Source organism: Dermacentor silvarum, chromosome 3, assembly GCF_013339745.2.
Source record: "Dermacentor silvarum isolate Dsil-2018 chromosome 3, BIME_Dsil_1.4, whole genome shotgun sequence".
Classification (NCBI taxonomy): Eukaryota; Metazoa; Arthropoda; class Arachnida; order Ixodida; family Ixodidae; genus Dermacentor; species Dermacentor silvarum.
This window is the reverse complement of record NC_051156.1, coordinates 106,083,809-106,102,414: the sequence shown is the minus strand read 5'-3', so window position 1 is coordinate 106,102,414 and position 18,606 is coordinate 106,083,809. Positions and strand designations below refer to the sequence as shown.

The 18,606-nt window shown below is 48.2% G+C and overlaps 1 protein-coding gene across 1 annotated transcript; it reads right to left on the bottom strand.

Annotated features, from left to right (window-relative positions):
* Nucleotides 1-1,109: 1,109 nt before the first annotated feature.
* Nucleotides 1,110-13,929, bottom strand: LOC125944318 (scoloptoxin SSD552-like). The gene is made up of 3 exons (XM_049664688.1): nucleotides 13,638-13,929; nucleotides 12,784-13,034; nucleotides 1,110-1,526 (listed from the first exon to the last, which is right to left on the bottom strand). The coding sequence occupies exons 1-3, from the start codon at nucleotides 13,927-13,929 to the stop codon at nucleotides 1,167-1,169; spliced, it is 903 nt and encodes a 300-aa protein (XP_049520645.1). The 3' UTR covers nucleotides 1,110-1,166.
* Between the last annotated feature and the right edge of the window lie 4,677 nt (nucleotides 13,930-18,606).

The following is an 18,606-nucleotide window of genomic DNA, read 5'->3' as shown; positions in this document are numbered from 1 at the left end:
AAAAAAAATAAAAAAATAAGAACGTGCAGCCTGGGATTCGAACGGAGGACCTACAGATCACCACTTGGAAAGATTAGTTTTTTATTGTCCTCACAGCAACATGCAACGTCTTCGCAAGTGATACTTCCCCACCATTCCTTCGACACAAAGCAGTGGATAATACAGCGCCTTAAGATTGCAGTAGCGCCTCCAACTGCTCTGATAGGCTGACCCCACTCTCTTCAGAGCTTCAGTTAATAAATCAGCACTAAGGGGAAACAATTTAAGCTAAGCTAGCAGTAAGATATGAAAAGCAGCAAGGTGACAAGGGGACAAAGTAGTTCGTTTTTCCACTTCACCACTGGGGCGTGTCGCCTCCACAATAAATTCTGTGCTTTTATCACTAGTATAATTCTCCACATGTTCGTGCGAATGCTTGTTCCAACCGATACTGCAGGGAACAGTTCATTACTTGCATCGCACAATATTGCGCCAGGCCCGATGCTATATCCGAAACAATATGTGCGTGAAGAACTGTGATTGGCTGATGCGCTAAGATTCGCTGATGATAGGCAGCTGATAAACACCACAGATCAGAAACACCTGAAGCCAGAGGCAAAAAGGGAAAGGCAGGATAGGAAATAAAAGAATGCTGTTTTCATAACGAATGCACCCAAGTGCACCGATTTTTTTTCGGAGAAAGTAAGGATGCAATAGGGTGTGTCGACATCCAATCCATCCTCGGGTGTGCAATGTTCCTGAGTGTATAGGAAAGTCGGTCGTTATTGCTTGATGCTTGCATTTACCAGTGAATATGGTGCCGAGTATGTGCAGAAGCGAACGGACTTTCCTGATCGGCTGGCAAATAAGCCTGACTAATTGTTTTGCACAAGCACACAGGACGGGCGCAATTTGCACCCGTCATCTGTACTTGTGTCTTCTTTGTCGTGACATCGCTGTACAAAGAAATACCATACAAAAGAGTTTTTATTCACGCGCATATATAACAAGTGGAAATATCTTCAAAGGAAGCATTCTTCCATCAGAAACGTTCTTATAAATAATTTCGCAGAAAAAATGGCCGCTCACGGCAGTGCCAGGCGCTACGGTGGCCGCTTGCGTGGACAATGTTTACAGCCACGCCGTGGTCACTGGGCTCGTGTTTGAGAGACCGCGCAGCAGCTCTGTCACGACAGTACTGCCGAGCCCACCAGCAACGCTAGTGCAGACGAAGACACCATTAACGTCAAAGACTGGCGGGACGAGATGGTGACGTCACCGTGGCCACTCTTTGGGCCTTTGGTAGGACCCGTGTCCTCGGCTGGCTTGTCGGGGGTCAGATGGTCGGCGCGGCACAAGCCCAGCTCGGCGACGCAGGTCGTGTACCTGGGGCAGGACGAGCACGCGGGACCCGGCACGTAGACGGCCGTGCCCGGATGATTGCCCGGCTCGTCGTAGTTGCACGCGTACAGGTTGCGCGTGACGCCGTCGCTGGACTCGACGAGTGCGAAGCCGCAGCCGACGTACTGACTCCGGGACCAGACGAGCTGAACACATGAGGACAGCCAACGTAAGCATTACTTCGGCGTGCTGAACCATTTTCTAAAGCGGCATACTAAAGAAAACGTAGAGCGTCCTATCCCCTCCGTAACCGCCGTAGTTGCTCAGTGGCCACGGTGTCGGGCTGCTGAGCACGAGGTTGCGGGATCGAATCCCGGCCACGGCGGCCGCATTTCGTGGGGGCGAAGTGCGAAAACACTCGTTTACTTAGATTTAGGTGCACGTTAAAGAACCCAGGTTGGTACAAATTTCCGGAGTCCCACACTACGACGTGCCTCATAATCAGATCGTAAGTTTTGGCACAGAAACCCCATCATTTGTTTTTTAATTATCCTCCTCCGTCTATAGATAATAGACCACTTAACAGACGCTGTAAAAATTCCATGACGTCTAGGAGGCTGTAGCGAGAAGTTTGAGTTGATGCCACCACTCGTCCTTCGTGTTCTGTTCTTTGTAAGTTACCGAGCCTTCGCTCACCCTAATAATGGCCGAAGTGGTGTTTGCGGTGGGCAACCCACAAGTTTAGTTCAATCTAATATTATCGTTTGTGCCCCTCTAAACGATCCATGACCAGATCTTGAATTTGAAGAGCTTTTATTGTATTTCGCCCGCTTTATAACCGGACAGTTCTTGGAAATGTCTAAGTTGATTTCCGTTTTCTTTAAAATGTCATGTGATCCTTACTGTCCATTGACAATATAAACTGTACACGAAACAGACGTTGTATAAACGCATGATATCAGTATATGGGAGATGGTGCCGGAATTTCGAGGTGTCGACGTCACCATCTTCTGTATCCGCATTTATGGCTCATCAAGATTGCTTAAACAACAAAACAGTGTTTTTGCTATTGCATAATTAAAGGTACTTTACTAACGCGGCATAATCTCCAATGATTCTTCTCCAATGCATCTTGATGATACACGAAATGTGCCCGTCTAACAGGGGCTGACTCCCACCACCTGGGTGAAATGTTCGCAGGAGGCTTCATCTCGGCCGCTGGTGTTTCTGTGCGACTCGATGATTCATTTCGAGCAGCCGGCATGCTCGCTGAACCAGGCGGCGACGCAGGCCTCGAATCCCGTGTCGTTGGCGGTGCCCGGCAGCGTCTGGAGGCACAGGTTCTGGCCCTGCTCGATGAAGTCACGTGCCTGCAGGACTTCCTTCTGAGGCGCGCATTGTTCCACGTACGACTGCGCCACTTCCGCCAGGTCTGCGCACGTTCCATGGGGAACATTAGGCATTAGTCCGGGTGATATCGTTAACCTCCGCACACACAGCCTCTTCGAGCGACCGACATTTGTCACGTAAGTTTAGCTTTGTATGTAAAACCTCAATTAAGAAGTTATTAAGGCGTTCAGTTGGTCGGTCACAGCAACCTCTGAAGTCAACGTTAAATTTATATCGCTTCATTAGCGTAAATTATGGACGCAGACCAATGCATTATTTTTCCTACGCTGAGTCGGATACCTCAAAATTCTGATTCTGCGCAGAACATTTACAGAGAAGCGTATGGTAGCCTTTTTAATAGGCTGGCTCAAGTTTTATTTGTTAACAGTTCGACAAACGTATTACTTATTAATAATTTAATTTTAGTTCTTGGTCGAATAAGGATGTATTGGCATTTTTGTACGATATTTACGATATTTACCATAGGAAGAACGCAGTAACGGTTCACGCAACTCGCGGAGAGGTTCTTTTAAGAGCGCATATAGAGGCGCAGAAAGTTAACTCGAATCTTCCTCGGCGACCAGTGACGCTGGCGCGTGTAAACTACACACCTCATCGTGAGGAGGCGCATCTGCTCACCTGGGTCCCACGTGGTCTCGCACATGTCTGCCGCGGATTCGAAGTCTGGCAGCTCTCCCTTGGCGATGAGGCTGCGGTACTCGTTGTGCGCCTTGACGACGGCCGCCTGCTGGTCACCGTCGAAGCCTCGCTCGCGGACCGTGCACGGAACCACGAACTCCGCCGGAGGATGCAGCCAGCCGACCGCGAGATCGGACCGTCGTTCACCGGCTCGTTTCGCCGAGACGTTGTGCGGCTTGTGGGTGGCCGCGACCAGCAAGAGGAGCAGTCGCTCACGGAGGCAGCGTCCCATGGCGTCCTCTTCTGCCTGCTCGCGAGAACGGCGCGTGCCGCCCGTGCCCTGGCAATGACGCTGGTGCTTCCATACCTAATGTAAAGGGCAAAGCTGCTTTATGATGATGATGATGAACCTCTATCATGGCTCGTACCCACTAAGGGGGATAGGCCGATAAGAATACGCCAGGCTCCGCTCCACGTGATGCTGGCGTATTCTCGAGCAAAGATGGGGAAGACGTCGAGGACTTGATCAGCCTGTGCGAACACGTCAGCCGCAATAACCGGTGGGACCCTACTATCATGCTCGCCAACGTAGTCTTTTACCTCGGTGCACACCTCGAGTTTGGTTTCGGAGACACGAAGATGAGCTCACCAGTTGGGATTCGCTTAAGCAAAAGCTCCGAGACTTGTTCGGCAACCCCTACGGTCACCAACTTGCCGCGCAGGAGGTGATATTCGGCTGTGTGCAGACGTCAACAGAGCCATACGTCACGTACATTCGGGACGTCTTGGCTCTGTGCCGCAAAGTTGACGCACACATGACTGAGCCAGACAAAGTTTCCCACATCCTCAAAGGCATTGTCGATGACGCTTTCAACTTGCTCGTTTTCAACAACGTGGCGACGGTGGATGCAGTTATAAAAGAGTGCCGCCGCCAGGAACTGACTAAAAGCCGACGTATCGTTGGTAGGGTCCTTGGTATCGTTGACTCCGCTCTTCCCAGTGAATCCATGCGTGGGCTCCTCGTCCGTCGGTCCTAGGGGCTGTTCGGTCGTTGATTAATACAGCACTCACGCTTGTGATAACATGTATGTAATGTGTCCTTTCACCTAGCTAGTTCCTCCCAATATCATCCCCCATTGTGACCCTATTTCTTCCCCTCTTCTCCTTCCCTGACGTAGAGTAGCAGGTCAGATGCTCCATTTTCCGGCGGACCTCTCTAGATTTTCAAATAATTAAACTATTTCGTACCCATAAGCAGATCAACCTTGGATAGAGTCCCAGTTGTCATGTGTTTGGTCGAGTTTTGCTTTTTAAGAAACATAAAAATTAGCCACGTATTTTTGTGCTTCACTGCAAATGATAGAAAAGTTCGTCTGTGTGGCGGTGCTACGTCAGTACGCGGCGTGAAAAAAAAAGTGAAACGCTATTCACATCTGAGGATCGTTTGACCAGGTTCCACGACATCACGACACACTACCAGGTTCAGAGACGCGTATACCCATTCCCTCACGCTAGGTTAGACAGGGCGCAAGCAGTACACTACAGGCAATTACAAACTGATTCTTACATAAACCCAAGACTCATGCACGCCATGTATCCAGACATGTACACTACAAACAGATGCACATCCTGTGGCGAGGTTGCCACATTTAATCACATGTTATGAGAATGTCAGGACATAACAAACAATTCGGGCAGTGCCGACACCTCCGTCTCTTCCACCGCCAGCCTCCGCTCGCGTTAGAAGACCGCACTGCTCAGCTCAAACCTGACAGTACAGCTCTGGGCCATCCAGCGAGCCGAGGAAGCCGCTTCGAGACAAGGCCTCGGAACCGCGTCCGCAGCGGGTGCCCAGACCCACTAAAAATACGCCGGACTCAAATCTTATCGATTTGATGATGATGATGATGATGCACCTCCGTTATGGCTCGCACCCACTAAGGGGGATAGGCCAAGAATCGGGCGGCAGTGGGAATGCTAAAGAAAATTCATATTTTAAAACAAGAAAACAAGAAATGCCAAGTAAAAGACAAAAAAGACAGCGGTCGCACTAACCAGATTAGCACGCGAGCGAGCAGTCAGACTGACTGAAAAAGGTGAAAGTGAAGAGTTGTTACAATCAGAGGGAGGTAATATTAACAAAACAATTTGGAGAAATCAATTTAGGTGATATGAATGCATCTGATGTGTAGAATACAAATACAATAATTAGCAGGGTAATCGTTTTGTTTCAGTTAAAAAATTAAATACTGCGCAACACACGTCTCTGTGACTATAGCCTAGTGCTGAAGCCCCCAATGATAACAATACTGGTATTGTGACGTCTCGGTTGGAACGACGTTTATTAGGCCCGGGAGCTCGTCAGCGAACCAGCGCAGCACACAGGCGATGATGATGAACACATATACAGGCGAAAAGGAGGATAGGTAAAAGTGCGAGGATGATGATGATAACATACAGATGAGGAAGATGTGCGTAATAAACGCCCACAGTATGTTTAAACCTAATCCAATTTTGTAAAGTGGAGCTTCCAGTAATAACTTTCTGTGGTGTGAATATCGTCTGCATGATAAAAAGTAATGTTCTATTGATTCAATTTCCTTACTTGTTGGTTGAATGCGTTGAATTTGTACATTCAATGGTGATAGCAGTGCCTGTACGAATACGATTTGAGGGGTGTGTAATCGCGACCAATGACTATTAAAGAATAAACTTGGTTCGTTAATAAAAATATACATTGGTCTTCTTTGAGAGATTCGTAAATTCTTAAATACGTTTGGACTGTAAGAATCCTCAATCTGCGTTTTAAGCTTGGAATTCGTGCTTCCATATACAGCACGGTGTTGGCAACAAACTTAGGGAGTCCAAGGCACAATCGCAGAGCTTCCCTTTATAATATTATCAGAGGTTGAATTTTATAAGCTGGGCTACCAGAAAACAAGACACTTCCAAATTCCATGATCGGTCGGACATACATTTTATATATCATAATTAAAGTATGCCTTCGCAGCCCATATCGTTGATGACTGATCTTACGTAGCCATCCCACGGCACGAGTTGCCTTAGACGCAACTCTTTCAATGTGGCTTCTCCAGTTTAGTGACCCATCATACGTGATTCCCAGGTATTTAAGGCAGTTCACTTGGGGAATGAACTCTTGACGATACACCAATGAAATATTAATGGGAACATCTAAAGGAAAGACAAGAAGTGCACTTTTTCTAACGTTCAGAGACATATGTATATTAGCAATCCAGGTTTCAAGCATGCATAAGTAATTTTGTAACGATTGATACAGTGCATTTAGATCATCATTGGACGCTAAAAAAGTGATGTCATCGGCATAAACGTATACATGAATGTCCTGGAGCGAAGGGATGGAGCTTAAAATATATTAAATAAAACAGGAGATAACACTGATCCTTGTGGTACTCCGCGTTTCTGTCTATACCTTGACGATGAACATCCGCTTTGAAAACAATAAAATTCTCTTTCCCTTAAAAATTCTGCAATCCACGCCGTGATGTATTTCGGAAACCTGTACATCTCTAGCTGCTTTATCAGAAGTCCATGCTCCACTGAATCATAAGCTTTAGCTAGATCTAAAGTCACCAATGCTGAATATTCTCGCCTACGACGTGCGAGTAGTACTCGACTCTCTAGATCTATGATATTAAAGTTTACGTTCTTCTTCTTCACATCTGTGCTGCTTCACGACAGCTTCACGAGCCGTGAAGTGGCGCACTGTTTCAACACTGTTACGTTCTATAAGGGAGGTCCGGCGTCCATCTAACTTACAATCCGAATTAGGTTCCGTGTAATCGTGGCACGTTGCTCAATAGGTGCAAAACAATTTCGGACAACAACAAATTATGTACGTGCTGACGTCTTCATCTGTCAATGACTTCAAGCAGGACGCCGTGTTGTTACCACAACAATTTGCACTGCGACACAATTTCAGGTTGAGTGCGGTGACTTGAATATTTAAATATTTTATAACAGCAAAGACATGAATTTAAACAATAAAATGTTGTCATTTGCGCAAACCTAACAATAATCATTACAGAAATCACATTCACAAGTTGAAGAATCACATTTCCCACAAATCTAAGGAAATATGTGGAAATTTTCCCTCTGAGTTACGGGAAAACTGGCTTCGGAGGTTGGCCGCAGTGGAGCCTTGCCTCCGTCGTCTTCGTGGTGAAGTATTTCTTTGATGAAGATGGCCAAGAATTTCTGAGCTCTGCCTCGGCACACCGTTGGGGCTCGATCACTTCTTCCCAAGAGTTTCATTGGAGGGCCGATGCGGGGTACCTGGTTCATAGGTTTTCGCTTTGTGTATTGTGTGGCTGGAGATTTCCAGAAAGTTACACAGAGGTACGTCGATATACAAAATACAAAATAAACGGGCTTAATTGAGCTTCTATGTTTGAGATTGATAGAAAGAAGTGCAGTTGTGCACGCACGTAGTGTGCATAAAGCATAAAGCCGGCGAGTCTATTGGAAATACAGAATGGGTGATCAGAGGAAGGGAACGCAATCGAAGAAGGTAGAGGATTTGGTGGTTGGGGGGAGATTACGAAATATGTAGGCATACCATTGGCTCAGCTATTGGAAGGCACAGTTAAATGGAGATCCTTAAAGAAACCCTGCGTCCTGCAGTGGACGTGAGCTATAGGCTGTATTGTTAATGAGTGTGGTGGTGATGATGATGATGCGACGATGATGGACGATAAACTGAGTCCTGCGCAATTTCGCACACGTTTGCATCTGACATGCGCGAAAGGTTAGTGCGGAGGAAAACAGTGCTCTCCATCTTAACGAACTTATTTCGTTACAAGAACGCGACAGCACAGGAAGCCAGTTCATTGAGGCACTATTATTCGCGGAACGAACAGCGCCGCGAGCTGCCTCGGTGATGTCGTTTCACCAGGCGCCGTCATCTGCGGCAACTACACACTAAAGAAAATTGCACCCTTAAGAATGTTTTGTCGTGTCTATATGTCATCCCCTTAAATCCATAGAGAAGGGTGTTTAAACCAACTAATACGCTCATGTTAAAGGATGATTTTTAGGAATGTCACCCCTTCCTAAAATGAATGTTTCACCGAAATGCACACTTTATTGTATTTTTACAACGATACATTTTGTTATATCACTCCCCTAGTCTTTGGGACGCCCACTGAAGCAATCGTGTTAGGCTTTACGAGACTGGTATTAAAAAAATACAAAAAAAAGAAAAACCTGCAGCCTGGATTCGAACGGAGGACCTACTGATCACCAGTCGGAAAGGTTATTTTTTTATTGTCCCCACTGCAAAATGCAACGTCTTCGTAAGTAATATTTCCCCACCATTCCTTCGACTCAAAAGCCGTGGTTAATACAGTGCCTTAAGATTGGAGTAGCGCCTCTATCTGCTCTGATAGGCTGACCCCACTCTCTTCAGTTCTTCAGTTAATAAATCAGCACTAAGAGGAAACTATTTAAGCGAAGCTAGCAGTAAGATATGAAAAGCAGCAAGGTGACAGGGGGACAAAGTAGTTCTTTTTCCACTTCACCACTGGGGCGTGTCGCCTCCACATTAAATGCTGTGCTTTTATCACTAGCAGATTTCTCCACATGTTCGTGCGAATGCTTGTTCCAACCGATACTGCAGGGAATAGTTCATTACTTGCATCGCACAATATTGCGCCAGGCCCGATGCTATATCCGAAACAATATGTGCGGGAAGAACTGTGATTGGCTGATGCGATAAGATTCGCGGCTGATAGGCAGCTGATAAACACCACCGATCAGAAACAACTGAAGCCAGAGGCAAAAAGGGAAAGGCAGTATAGGGAATAAAAGAATGCTGTTTTGCTAACGAATGCACCCAAATGTCCCGATTCAGGTTTTTTTTTTCAGAGAAAGTAATGATGCAAAAATGTCACAGTTTCGCCCTAAGGGCGAAGCAATGAATGCGATAGCAACACAGCTATGCCATACGAAGTAAGGTGATAGGCTTTGGTAGCAATATGAATTGTAGTAAACATGAGCTAATTAAGTAAGCAGGTGTGCTGCGCCGTAAGTAGACCGACATGAAGAGAGACTCGATGACCACGAGAAGGCGCCTGTGAAATGGTGGTGTTCATTAGAGAGAGAGAGAGAGAATAAACATCTTTAATGTATAAATGCAGCTTTGTTCATTAGAAGCGCTTCCCGTGGGCAGCGCGTGCGAAGGGACACACCTGTAGCGCTGCACTGCCGATCCGGGCAGCATTGCATGTGTAGCGTGCGTTGGAAAATGTGGCCCGACTATTACTAACTGAATGAACAAGTGTGGTGTGAGCGCGCACAAACAAACATGAATAGATCACACTGAATGACTGCAGACAACGACTGTGAAAACGCTGGCAGCAAGCAGCGGGCGAAGGTACGTGCGGTCTATCGCGTCAACGGAAACTGAGCGGCGAATGCACGGCGCATAAAGGACAGAGCCGTGTGGAGATAAGCGACGGTGTGAGTGAGCGACGAGCGCGGTTGCTGGCAGAGTAGAAGTGCGCCCCCCCCCCCCCCCCCCCCCAGCTCCCTCCGGCGCTGGCTTCCCGCTTCCTTGCTTGCGCGTGGGAGATTGAGTGCGTTCGCTCTCCGTGATAGCGCGCGTCCCCGCACGCTTCCGCTCGGGCATACGGCGCGCGGCGAAGATTTTATCTATAGGGAACCTGACGGCGACGGCGACGACGACGCCGACGGCAGAAATCCGGTTGAAGTGTCCATATAATTGCTATCGCAATAAAACACGCGAGTCGATGGTCGCACGATACGAAGCCCACGGCAACCTGGCGGGTTACCGTGGGCTTCCGCGTACTCAATCGCCTTTTTCTTGAAGGCGACCGTGAATTGCCGTCGGATTCCGCTCATTTTAAAACAAAATGTGAAAAAGCAGCCTGAATGCGATGGCGAAGGCGGCTGTTTATTTCATCTGCCCATTGTTGCAAGACTTCCCTAGTTTTTCCGCCAATGTCCGGTATATAAAACGAGGGTCGACTTTTCGCAATGGTTTTTTGAAAAAAAAATGTCAGTTTCGCCCTAAGGGCGAAGCAATGAATGCGATAGCAACACAGCAATGTCATACGAAGTAAGGTGAGCGGCCTTGGTAGCAATATGAATTGTAGTAAACATGAGCTGATTAAGTAAGCAGGTGTGCTGCGGCGTAAGTAGACCGACATGAAGAGAGACTCGATGACCACGAGAAGGCGCGTGTGAAACGGTCGTGTTGATGAGAAGCGCTTCCCGTGGGCAGCGCTTGCGAAGGGACACACCTGTAGTGTGTGTCTGCACTGCCGATCTGGGCAGCATTGCATGTGTAGCGTGCGTTGGAAAATGTGGCCCGACTATTACTAACTGAATGAACAAGTGTGGTGTGAGCGCGCACAAACAAACATGAATAGATCACACTGAATGACTGCAGACAACGACTGTGAAAACGCTGGCAGCGAAAAGCAGCGGGCGAAGGTACGTGCGGTCTATCGCGTCAACGGAAACTGAGCGGCGAATGCACGGCGCATAAAGGTCAGAGCCGTGTGTTGATAAGCGACGGTGCGAGCGAGCGACGAGCGCGGTTGCTGGCAGAGTAAAAGTGCCCCCCCCCCTCCCCAGCCCCCTCGGGCGCTGGCTTCCCGCTTCCTTGCTTGCGCGTGGGAGATTGAGTGCGTTCGCTCTCCGTGATAGCGCGCGTCCCCGCACGCTTCCGCTTGGGCATACGGCGCGCGGCGAAGATTTTATCTATACGGAACCTCACGGCGACGGCGACGTCGAGGCCGACGGCAGAAATCTGGTTGAAGTGTCCATATAATTGCTATCGCAATAAAAGGGTGCGTAGACATCGAATCCATCCTCGAGGGTGCAATGTTCCCGAGTATCTATAAAATCGGTCGTTATTGCATGGAGCTTGCAATTTACCAGTGAATATGGTGCCGAGTATGTGCAGAAGCGAACGGAATTTCACTCATCGGCTGGCCAATCAGCCTATCTAAATGTTTTGCACAAGTACACAGGACGGGCGGCAATTTGCACCCGTCATCTGTACTTGTGTCTTCTTTGTCGTGACATCGCTGTACAAAGAAATACCATACAAAACAAGTTTTATTCACGCGCATATATAAAAAGTGGAAATATCTTCAAAGGAAGCATTCTTCCATCAGAAACGTTCTTATAAAATAATTTCGCAGAAAAAATGGCCGCTCACGGCAGTGCCAGGCGCTACGGTGGCCGCTTGCGTGGACGATGTTTACAGCCTCGCCGTGGTCACTGGGCTCGTGTTTGAGAGACCGCGCAGCAGCTCTGTCACGACAGTACTGCCGAGCCCACCAGCGCCGCTAGCAGCAGACGAAGACACCATTAACGTCAAAGTCTGGCGGGACGAGATGGTGACGTCACCGTGGCCACTCTTGGGGCCTTTGGTAGGACCCGTGTCCTCGGCTGGCTTGTCGGGGTCAGATGCTCGGCGCGGCACAAGCCCAGCTCGGCGACGCAGGTCGTGTACCTGGGGCAGGACGAGCACGCGGGACCCGGCACGTAGACGGCCGTGCCCGGATGATTGCCCGGCTCGTCGTAGTTGCACGCGTACAGGTTGCGCGTGACGCCGTCGCTGGACTCGACGAGTGCGAAGCTGCAGCCGACGTACTGACTCCGGGACCAGACGAGCTGAACACATGAGGACTAGCGACCGTAAGCGTTTACTTCGACGTCCCGTGCCATTTTCTAAAGCGACATTACTAAAGAAAACGTACAGCGTCCTATCCTCCTCCGTCTATAGATAGTAGCCAACCAAACAGACGCTGTCAAAATTCATGACGTCATGGAGGATGGTGTTGGAAGTTCGAGTGGGCACCACCACTCGTCTCTCGTTTTCCGTTGTTTATAACTTACCGAGCCTTCGCTCACCGTAATAATGAACTAAGTGGTGTCAGCGGTGGGTGATCCACAAGTTTAGTTCAATCTAATATTATCTTTAGTGCCCCTCTAAACAATCCCTCCACCTGATCCATGACCATGACCTAATTAGGACATCTTAAATTTGAAAAGCTTTTATCGTATTTCGCCCGCTTTATAACAGGACAGTTCTCGGAAATTGCTAAGTTGATTCCACTTCCCTTAAAATGTCATGCGATCCTTACCTGTTCATTGACAATATAAACTCTACAAGAAACTGACGTTGTAACAACGCATGATATCAGTATACGGCAGATGGTGCCGGAATTTCGAGATGTCGACATCACCATCTTCTGTATCCGCGTTTTATGGCTTATCAAGCTCGCTCTTGCAATGAATGCGGCATTCTTGCTATTGCATAAAGGCACTTTACTAACGCGCCATGATTTTCAATATTCTTCTCCAATGCCCCTTGATGATACCCGAAATGTGCCCGTCTAACAGGGGCTGACTCCCACCCACCTGGGTGAAATGTTCGCAGGAGGCTTCATCTCGGCCGCTGGTGTTTCTGTACGACTCGATGATTCTTTTGGAGCAGCCGGCATGCTCGCTGAACCAGGCGGCGACGCAGGCCTCGAATCCCGTCTCGTTGGCGGTGCCCGGCAGCGTCTGGAGGCACAGGTTCTGGCCCTGCTCGATGAAGTCACGTGCCTGCAGGACTTCCTTCTGAGGCGCGCACTGTTCCACGTACGACTGCGCCACTTCCGCCAGGTCTGCGCACGTTCCATGGGGAACATTAGGCATTAGTCTGGGTGATATCGTTAACCTCCGCACACACAACCTCTTCGAGCGTCTGACATTTGTCACGTAAGTTAGTTTTGGTATGTAAAACCTAAATTAAGAAGTTATTAGGGCGTTCGGTTGGTCGGTCACAGCAACCCCTAAAGGTCAACGCTAAATTTATATCGCTTCATTAGCGTAAATAATTGGACGCATACCAACGCGTTATTTTTCCTTCGCAGAGTTGGAAACCTCAAAATTCTGATTCTGCGCGGAACATTTAACGCGAAGCGCATGGTAGCCTTTTTAATACTCTGGGACAAGTTTTTATTTGTGAATAGTTCGCCAAACGTATTACTAACCAATAATTTAATTTTAATTATTCGTGGTCAAATAAGAATGTATTGACGTTTTTGTACGATATTTACGATATTTACCATAGGAAGAACGCAGTAACGGTCACGCAACGCGGGGAGAGATTCTCTTTAAGAGCACGTATAGACGCGCAGAAAGTTAACTCGAATCGCGCACGGCGACCAGTGACGCTGGCGCGTGCAAAACTACACATCACATCGTGAGGAGGCGTATTTGTTCACCTGGGTCCCACGTGGTCTCGTACATGTCTGCCGCGGATTCGAAGTCTGGCAGCTCTCCCTTGGCGACGAGGCTGCGGTACTCGTTGTGCGCCTTGACGACGGCCGCCTGCTGGTCACCGTCGAAGCCTCGCTCGCGGACCGTGCACGGAACCACGAACTCCGCCGGAGGGTGAAGCCAGCTGACCGCGAGATCGGACCGTCGTTCACCGGCTCGTTTCGCCGAGACGTTGTGCGGCTTGTGGGTGGCCGCGACCAGCAAGAGGAGCAGTCGTTCACGGAGGCAGCGTCCCATGGCGTCCTCTTCTGTCCTGCTCGAGAGAACGGCGCGTGCCGCCCGTGCCCTGGCAATGACGCTGGTGCGTCCATACCTAATGTAAAGGGCAAAGCTGCTTTATGATGATGATGATGTATCTCTATCATGGCTAGTACACACTAAGGGGCATAGGCCAATAGGAATACGCCAGGCTCCGCTCCCCGTGATGCTGGCGTATTCTCGAGCAAAGATGAGGAAGACATCGAGGACTTGATCAGCCTGTGCGAACACGTCAGCCGCAATAACCGGTGGGACCCTACTATCATGCTCGCCAACGTAGTCTTTTACCTCGGTGGCACACCTCGAGTTTGGTTTCGGAGACACGAAGATGAGCTCACCAGTTGGGATTCGCTTAAGCAAAAGCTGCGAGCCTTGTTCGGCAACCCCTGCGGTCACCAACTTCGTACGCAGAAGGCGTTATTCGGCCATGTGCGGTCGTCAACAAAGCCCTGCGTCACGTGCATTCGGGACGTCTTGGCTATGTGCCGCACAGTTGACGCACACATGACTGAGCCAGACAAGGTTCCCACATCCTCAAAGGCATTGTTGATGACGCCTTCAACTTGCTCGTTTTCAACAATGTGGCGACGGTGGATGCAGTTATAAAAGAGCGCCGCCGCCTGGAACTCGCTAAAAGCCGACGTATCGTTGGGAGGGTCCTCGGTAGCGTTGACTCCGCTCTTCCCGGTGAATCCATGCGTGGGCTCCTCGTCAGTCGGTCCTGGGGGCTGTTCGGTCGTGTATTAATACAGCACTCACGCTTGTGATAACATTTATACAACGTGTCCTTTCACCTAGTTCCTCCCATTATCATCCCCCATTGTGACCCTATTTCTTCCCCTCTTCCCCTCCCTTACGTAGAGTAGCAGGCCTGATGCTCCATTTTCCGGCCGACCTCTCTACATCTTCAAATCATTAAACTACTTCGTACCCATAAGCAGATCAACCTTGGACAGAGTCCCAGTTGTCATGTGTTTGGTCGAGTTTTGCTTTGGAAGAAAGATAAAAATTTGCCGTGTATTTTTGTGCTTCGTTGCAAATGACCGACGAGGGCGTCTATGTGGCGGTGTTACGTCAGTACACGGCGTGAAAAAAAAAAAAAAAACACTATTCACATCTGTGCTGCTTCGCGCCAGCTTCACAAGTCGTGAAGTGGCGCACTGTTTTAACCCTGTTACATTCTATAAGGGAGATACGGCGCCCATCTTACAATTCGAATTAGGTTCCGTGTAATCGTGGTATGTTGCTCTAGGTGCAAAACAATTTCGGACAAGAACAAATTATGCACGTGCTGACGTCTTCATCTGTCAATGACTTCAAGCAGGACGCCGTGTTGTTACCACAACAATTTGCACTGCGACACTATTTGAGGTTGAGTCCGGTTACTTCAAGATATAAATATTTTATAACGAGCACAGACATGAATTTAAACAATAAAATGTTGTCATTTGCGCAAACCTAACAATAATCATCACAGAAATCACATTCACAAGTTGAACGATCACATTTCGCACAAATCTAGGGAAATATATGGAAATTTTCCCTCTGAGTTACGGGAAAACTGGCTTCGGAGGTTGGCCGCAGTGGAGCCTTGAGTCCATGGTCTTCGTGATCAAGTATTTCTTTGATGAAGATGGCCAAGAATTTCTGAGCTCTGCCTCGGCACACCGTTGGGGCGCGATCCATCCTTCCCAAGAGTTTCATTGGAGGGCGGATGCAGGTACCTTGTTCACAGGTTTTTGCTTTGTGTATTGTGTGGCTAGAAATTTCCAGAAAGTTACACAGAGATACGTCGATATACAAAATAAAAAATAAACGGGCCTAATTGAGCTTCTATATTTGAGCTTGATCGAAAGAAGTGCAGTTGTGCACGCACGTGATCTGCATAAAGCATAAAGGCGGCGAGTCTATTGCAAATACAGAATGAGTGATCAGAGGAAGGGAACGCAATCAAGGAAGAGAAGATTTGGCGGTTGTGGGGAGATTATGAAATATGCAGGCATGCGATTGGGTCAGCTATTGGAAGGCACAGTTAAATGGAGGTCCCTGAAGAAAGCCTGCGTCCTGCGGTGGACGTGAGCTATATAGGCTGTTGTTGTTAATGAGTGTGGTGATGATGATGACGACGATGATGAACGATAAACTAAGTCCTGCGCAATTTCGCATACGTTTGGATCTGCCATGAGCGAAAAGTTAGTGTGGAGGAAAACAGTGCTGACCATCTTAACGAACTTATTTCGTTACAAGAACGCCACAGCACAGGAAGCCAGTTCATTGAGGCACTATTATTCGCGGAACGAACGGCGCCGCGAGCCGCCTCGATGATGTGATTTAACTAGGCGCCGTCCGCTGCGGCAACTACACACTAAAGAAAATTGCATCCTTAAGAATGTTTTGTCGTGTTTATATCTCACCCCCTTAAATCCTTAGAGAAGGGTGTTTAAGCCAACTAATACGCCCATGTTAAGGGTCTTTTTTTGGAATGTCACCCTTACCCACAATGAATGTGTCGCCGAAATGCACACTTCGTTGTATTTTTACAGCGGTACATTTTATTATATCACTCGCCTAGGCTTTGGGATGCCCTCCTAAGCAATCGCGTAAGGTTTTCCGAGACTGGTATTAAAAAAATACCGCGAAAAAAAAAGAAAAAAGAAAAGAACAACGTCCAGCCTGGATTCGAACGGAGGACCTACTGATCACCACTTGGAAAGATTAGTTTTTTATTGTCCCCACAGCAAAATGCAACGTCTTCGTAAGTGATACTTCCCTACCATTTCTCCGACACAACAGCCGTGGATAATACAGCACCTTAAGACTGCAGTAGCGCCTCTAACTGCTGTGATAGGCTAACCCCACTCTCTTCAGTGCTTCAGTTAATAAATCAGCACTAAGGGGAAACAATTTAAGCGAAGCTAGCAGTAAGATATGAAAAGCAGCAAGGTGACAAGGGGACAAAGTAGTTCGTTTTCCACTTCACCACTGGGGCGTGTCGCCTCCACAATAAATGCCGTGCTTTTATCACTAGCAGATTTCTCCACATGTTCGTGCGAATGCTTGTTCCAACCGATACTGCATGGAACAGTTCATTACTTGCGTCGCACAATATTGCGCCAGGCCCGATGCTATATCAAAAACAATATGTGCCTGAAGAACTGTGATTGGCTGATGCGCTAAGATTCGCTGATGGTAGGCAGCTGATAAACACCACCGATCAGAAACAACTGAAGCCAGAGGCAAAAAAGGGAAAGGCAGTATAGGGAATAAAAGAATGCTTTTTTGCTAACGAATGTACCCAAATGGCACGAATCAGTTTTTTTCAGAGAAAGTAATGATGCAAAAAGGGTGTGTCGACATCCAATCCATCCTCGAGGGTGCAATTTTCCCGAGTATCTATAAAGTCGGTCGTTATTGCTTGGCGCTTGCTATTTACCAGCGAATATGGTGCCGAGTATGTGCAGAAGCGAACGGAACTTCACTGATCGGCTGGCCAATCAGCTTATCTAAATGTTTTGTACAACTACAGAGGACGGGCGCAATTTGCGCCCGTCCTCTGTACTTGTGTCTTCTTTCTCGTGACATCGCTGGTAGAAAGAAATACCATACAAAACAAGTTTTATTCACGCGCATGTATAAAAAGTGGGAAGAGCTTCAAAGGAAGCATTCTTGCATCAGAAATGTTCTTATAAAATAATTTTGCTGAAAAAATAGCCGCTCACGGCAGTGCCAGGCGCTACTGTGGCCGCTTGCGTGGAAGATGTTTACAGCCACCCCGCCGTCACTGGGTTCGTGTTTGAAATACCGCGTAGCAGCTCTGTCACGACAGTACTGCCGAGCCCACCAGCAACGCTAGCGCAGACGAAGATACCATTAACATCAAAGTCTGGCGGGACCAGATGGTGACGTCACCGTGGCTACTCTTTGGGCCTTTGGTAGGACCCGTGTCCTCGGCTGGCTTGTCGGGGGTCAGATGGTCGGCGCGGCACAAGCCCAGCTCGGCGACGCAGGTTGTGTACCTGGGGCAGGACGAGCACGCGGGACCCGGCACGTAGACGGCCGTGCCTGGTTGGTTGCCCGGCTCGTCATAGTTGCACGCGTACAGGTTGCGAGTAACGCCGTCGCTGGGCTCGACGAGCGCGAAGCCGCGGCCGACGTACTGACTCCGGGACCAGACGAGCTGAACAGATGAGGACATCCACCGTAAGTGTTTACTTCGATGCGTCGAACCATTTTCTAAAGCGGCATTAACAAAGAAAACGTACGTCCTATGCCCCTCCTACTGATATGACGTCATGGAGGGCTGGTGGTGGAAGTTCGAGTGGGCAACACCACTCGTCTCTCGTTTTCCGCTGTTTATAACTTACCGAGCCTTCGCTCACCGTAATAATGAACTAAGTGGTGTCAGCGGTGGGTGATCCACAAGTTTAGTTCAATCTAATATTATCTTTAGTGCCCCTCTAAACAATCCCTCCGCCTGATCTATGACCATGACCTAATTAGGACATCTTAAATTTGAAAAGCTGTTATCGTATTTCGCCCGCTTTATAACAGGACAGTTCTCGGAAATGTCTAAGATGATTCCGTTTCCTTTAAAATGTCATGCGATCCTTACCTGTTCATTGACAACATAAACTGTACAAGAAACAGACGTTGTAA

Coding starts and splice junctions, on each gene's coding strand:
- LOC125944318 (XM_049664688.1), bottom strand. CDS start 13,929: ATGGGACGCTGCCTCCGTGAACGACTGCTCCTCTTGCTGGTCGCGGCC. Junction 13,035..13,637: donor CGAGACCACGTGGGACCCAG/GTGAACAAATAC, acceptor GAACGTGCGCAG/ACCTGGCGGAAGTGGCGCAG. Junction 1,527..12,783: donor CCTGCGAACATTTCACCCAG/GTGGGTGGGAGT, acceptor TCATGTGTTCAG/CTCGTCTGGTCCCGGAGTCA.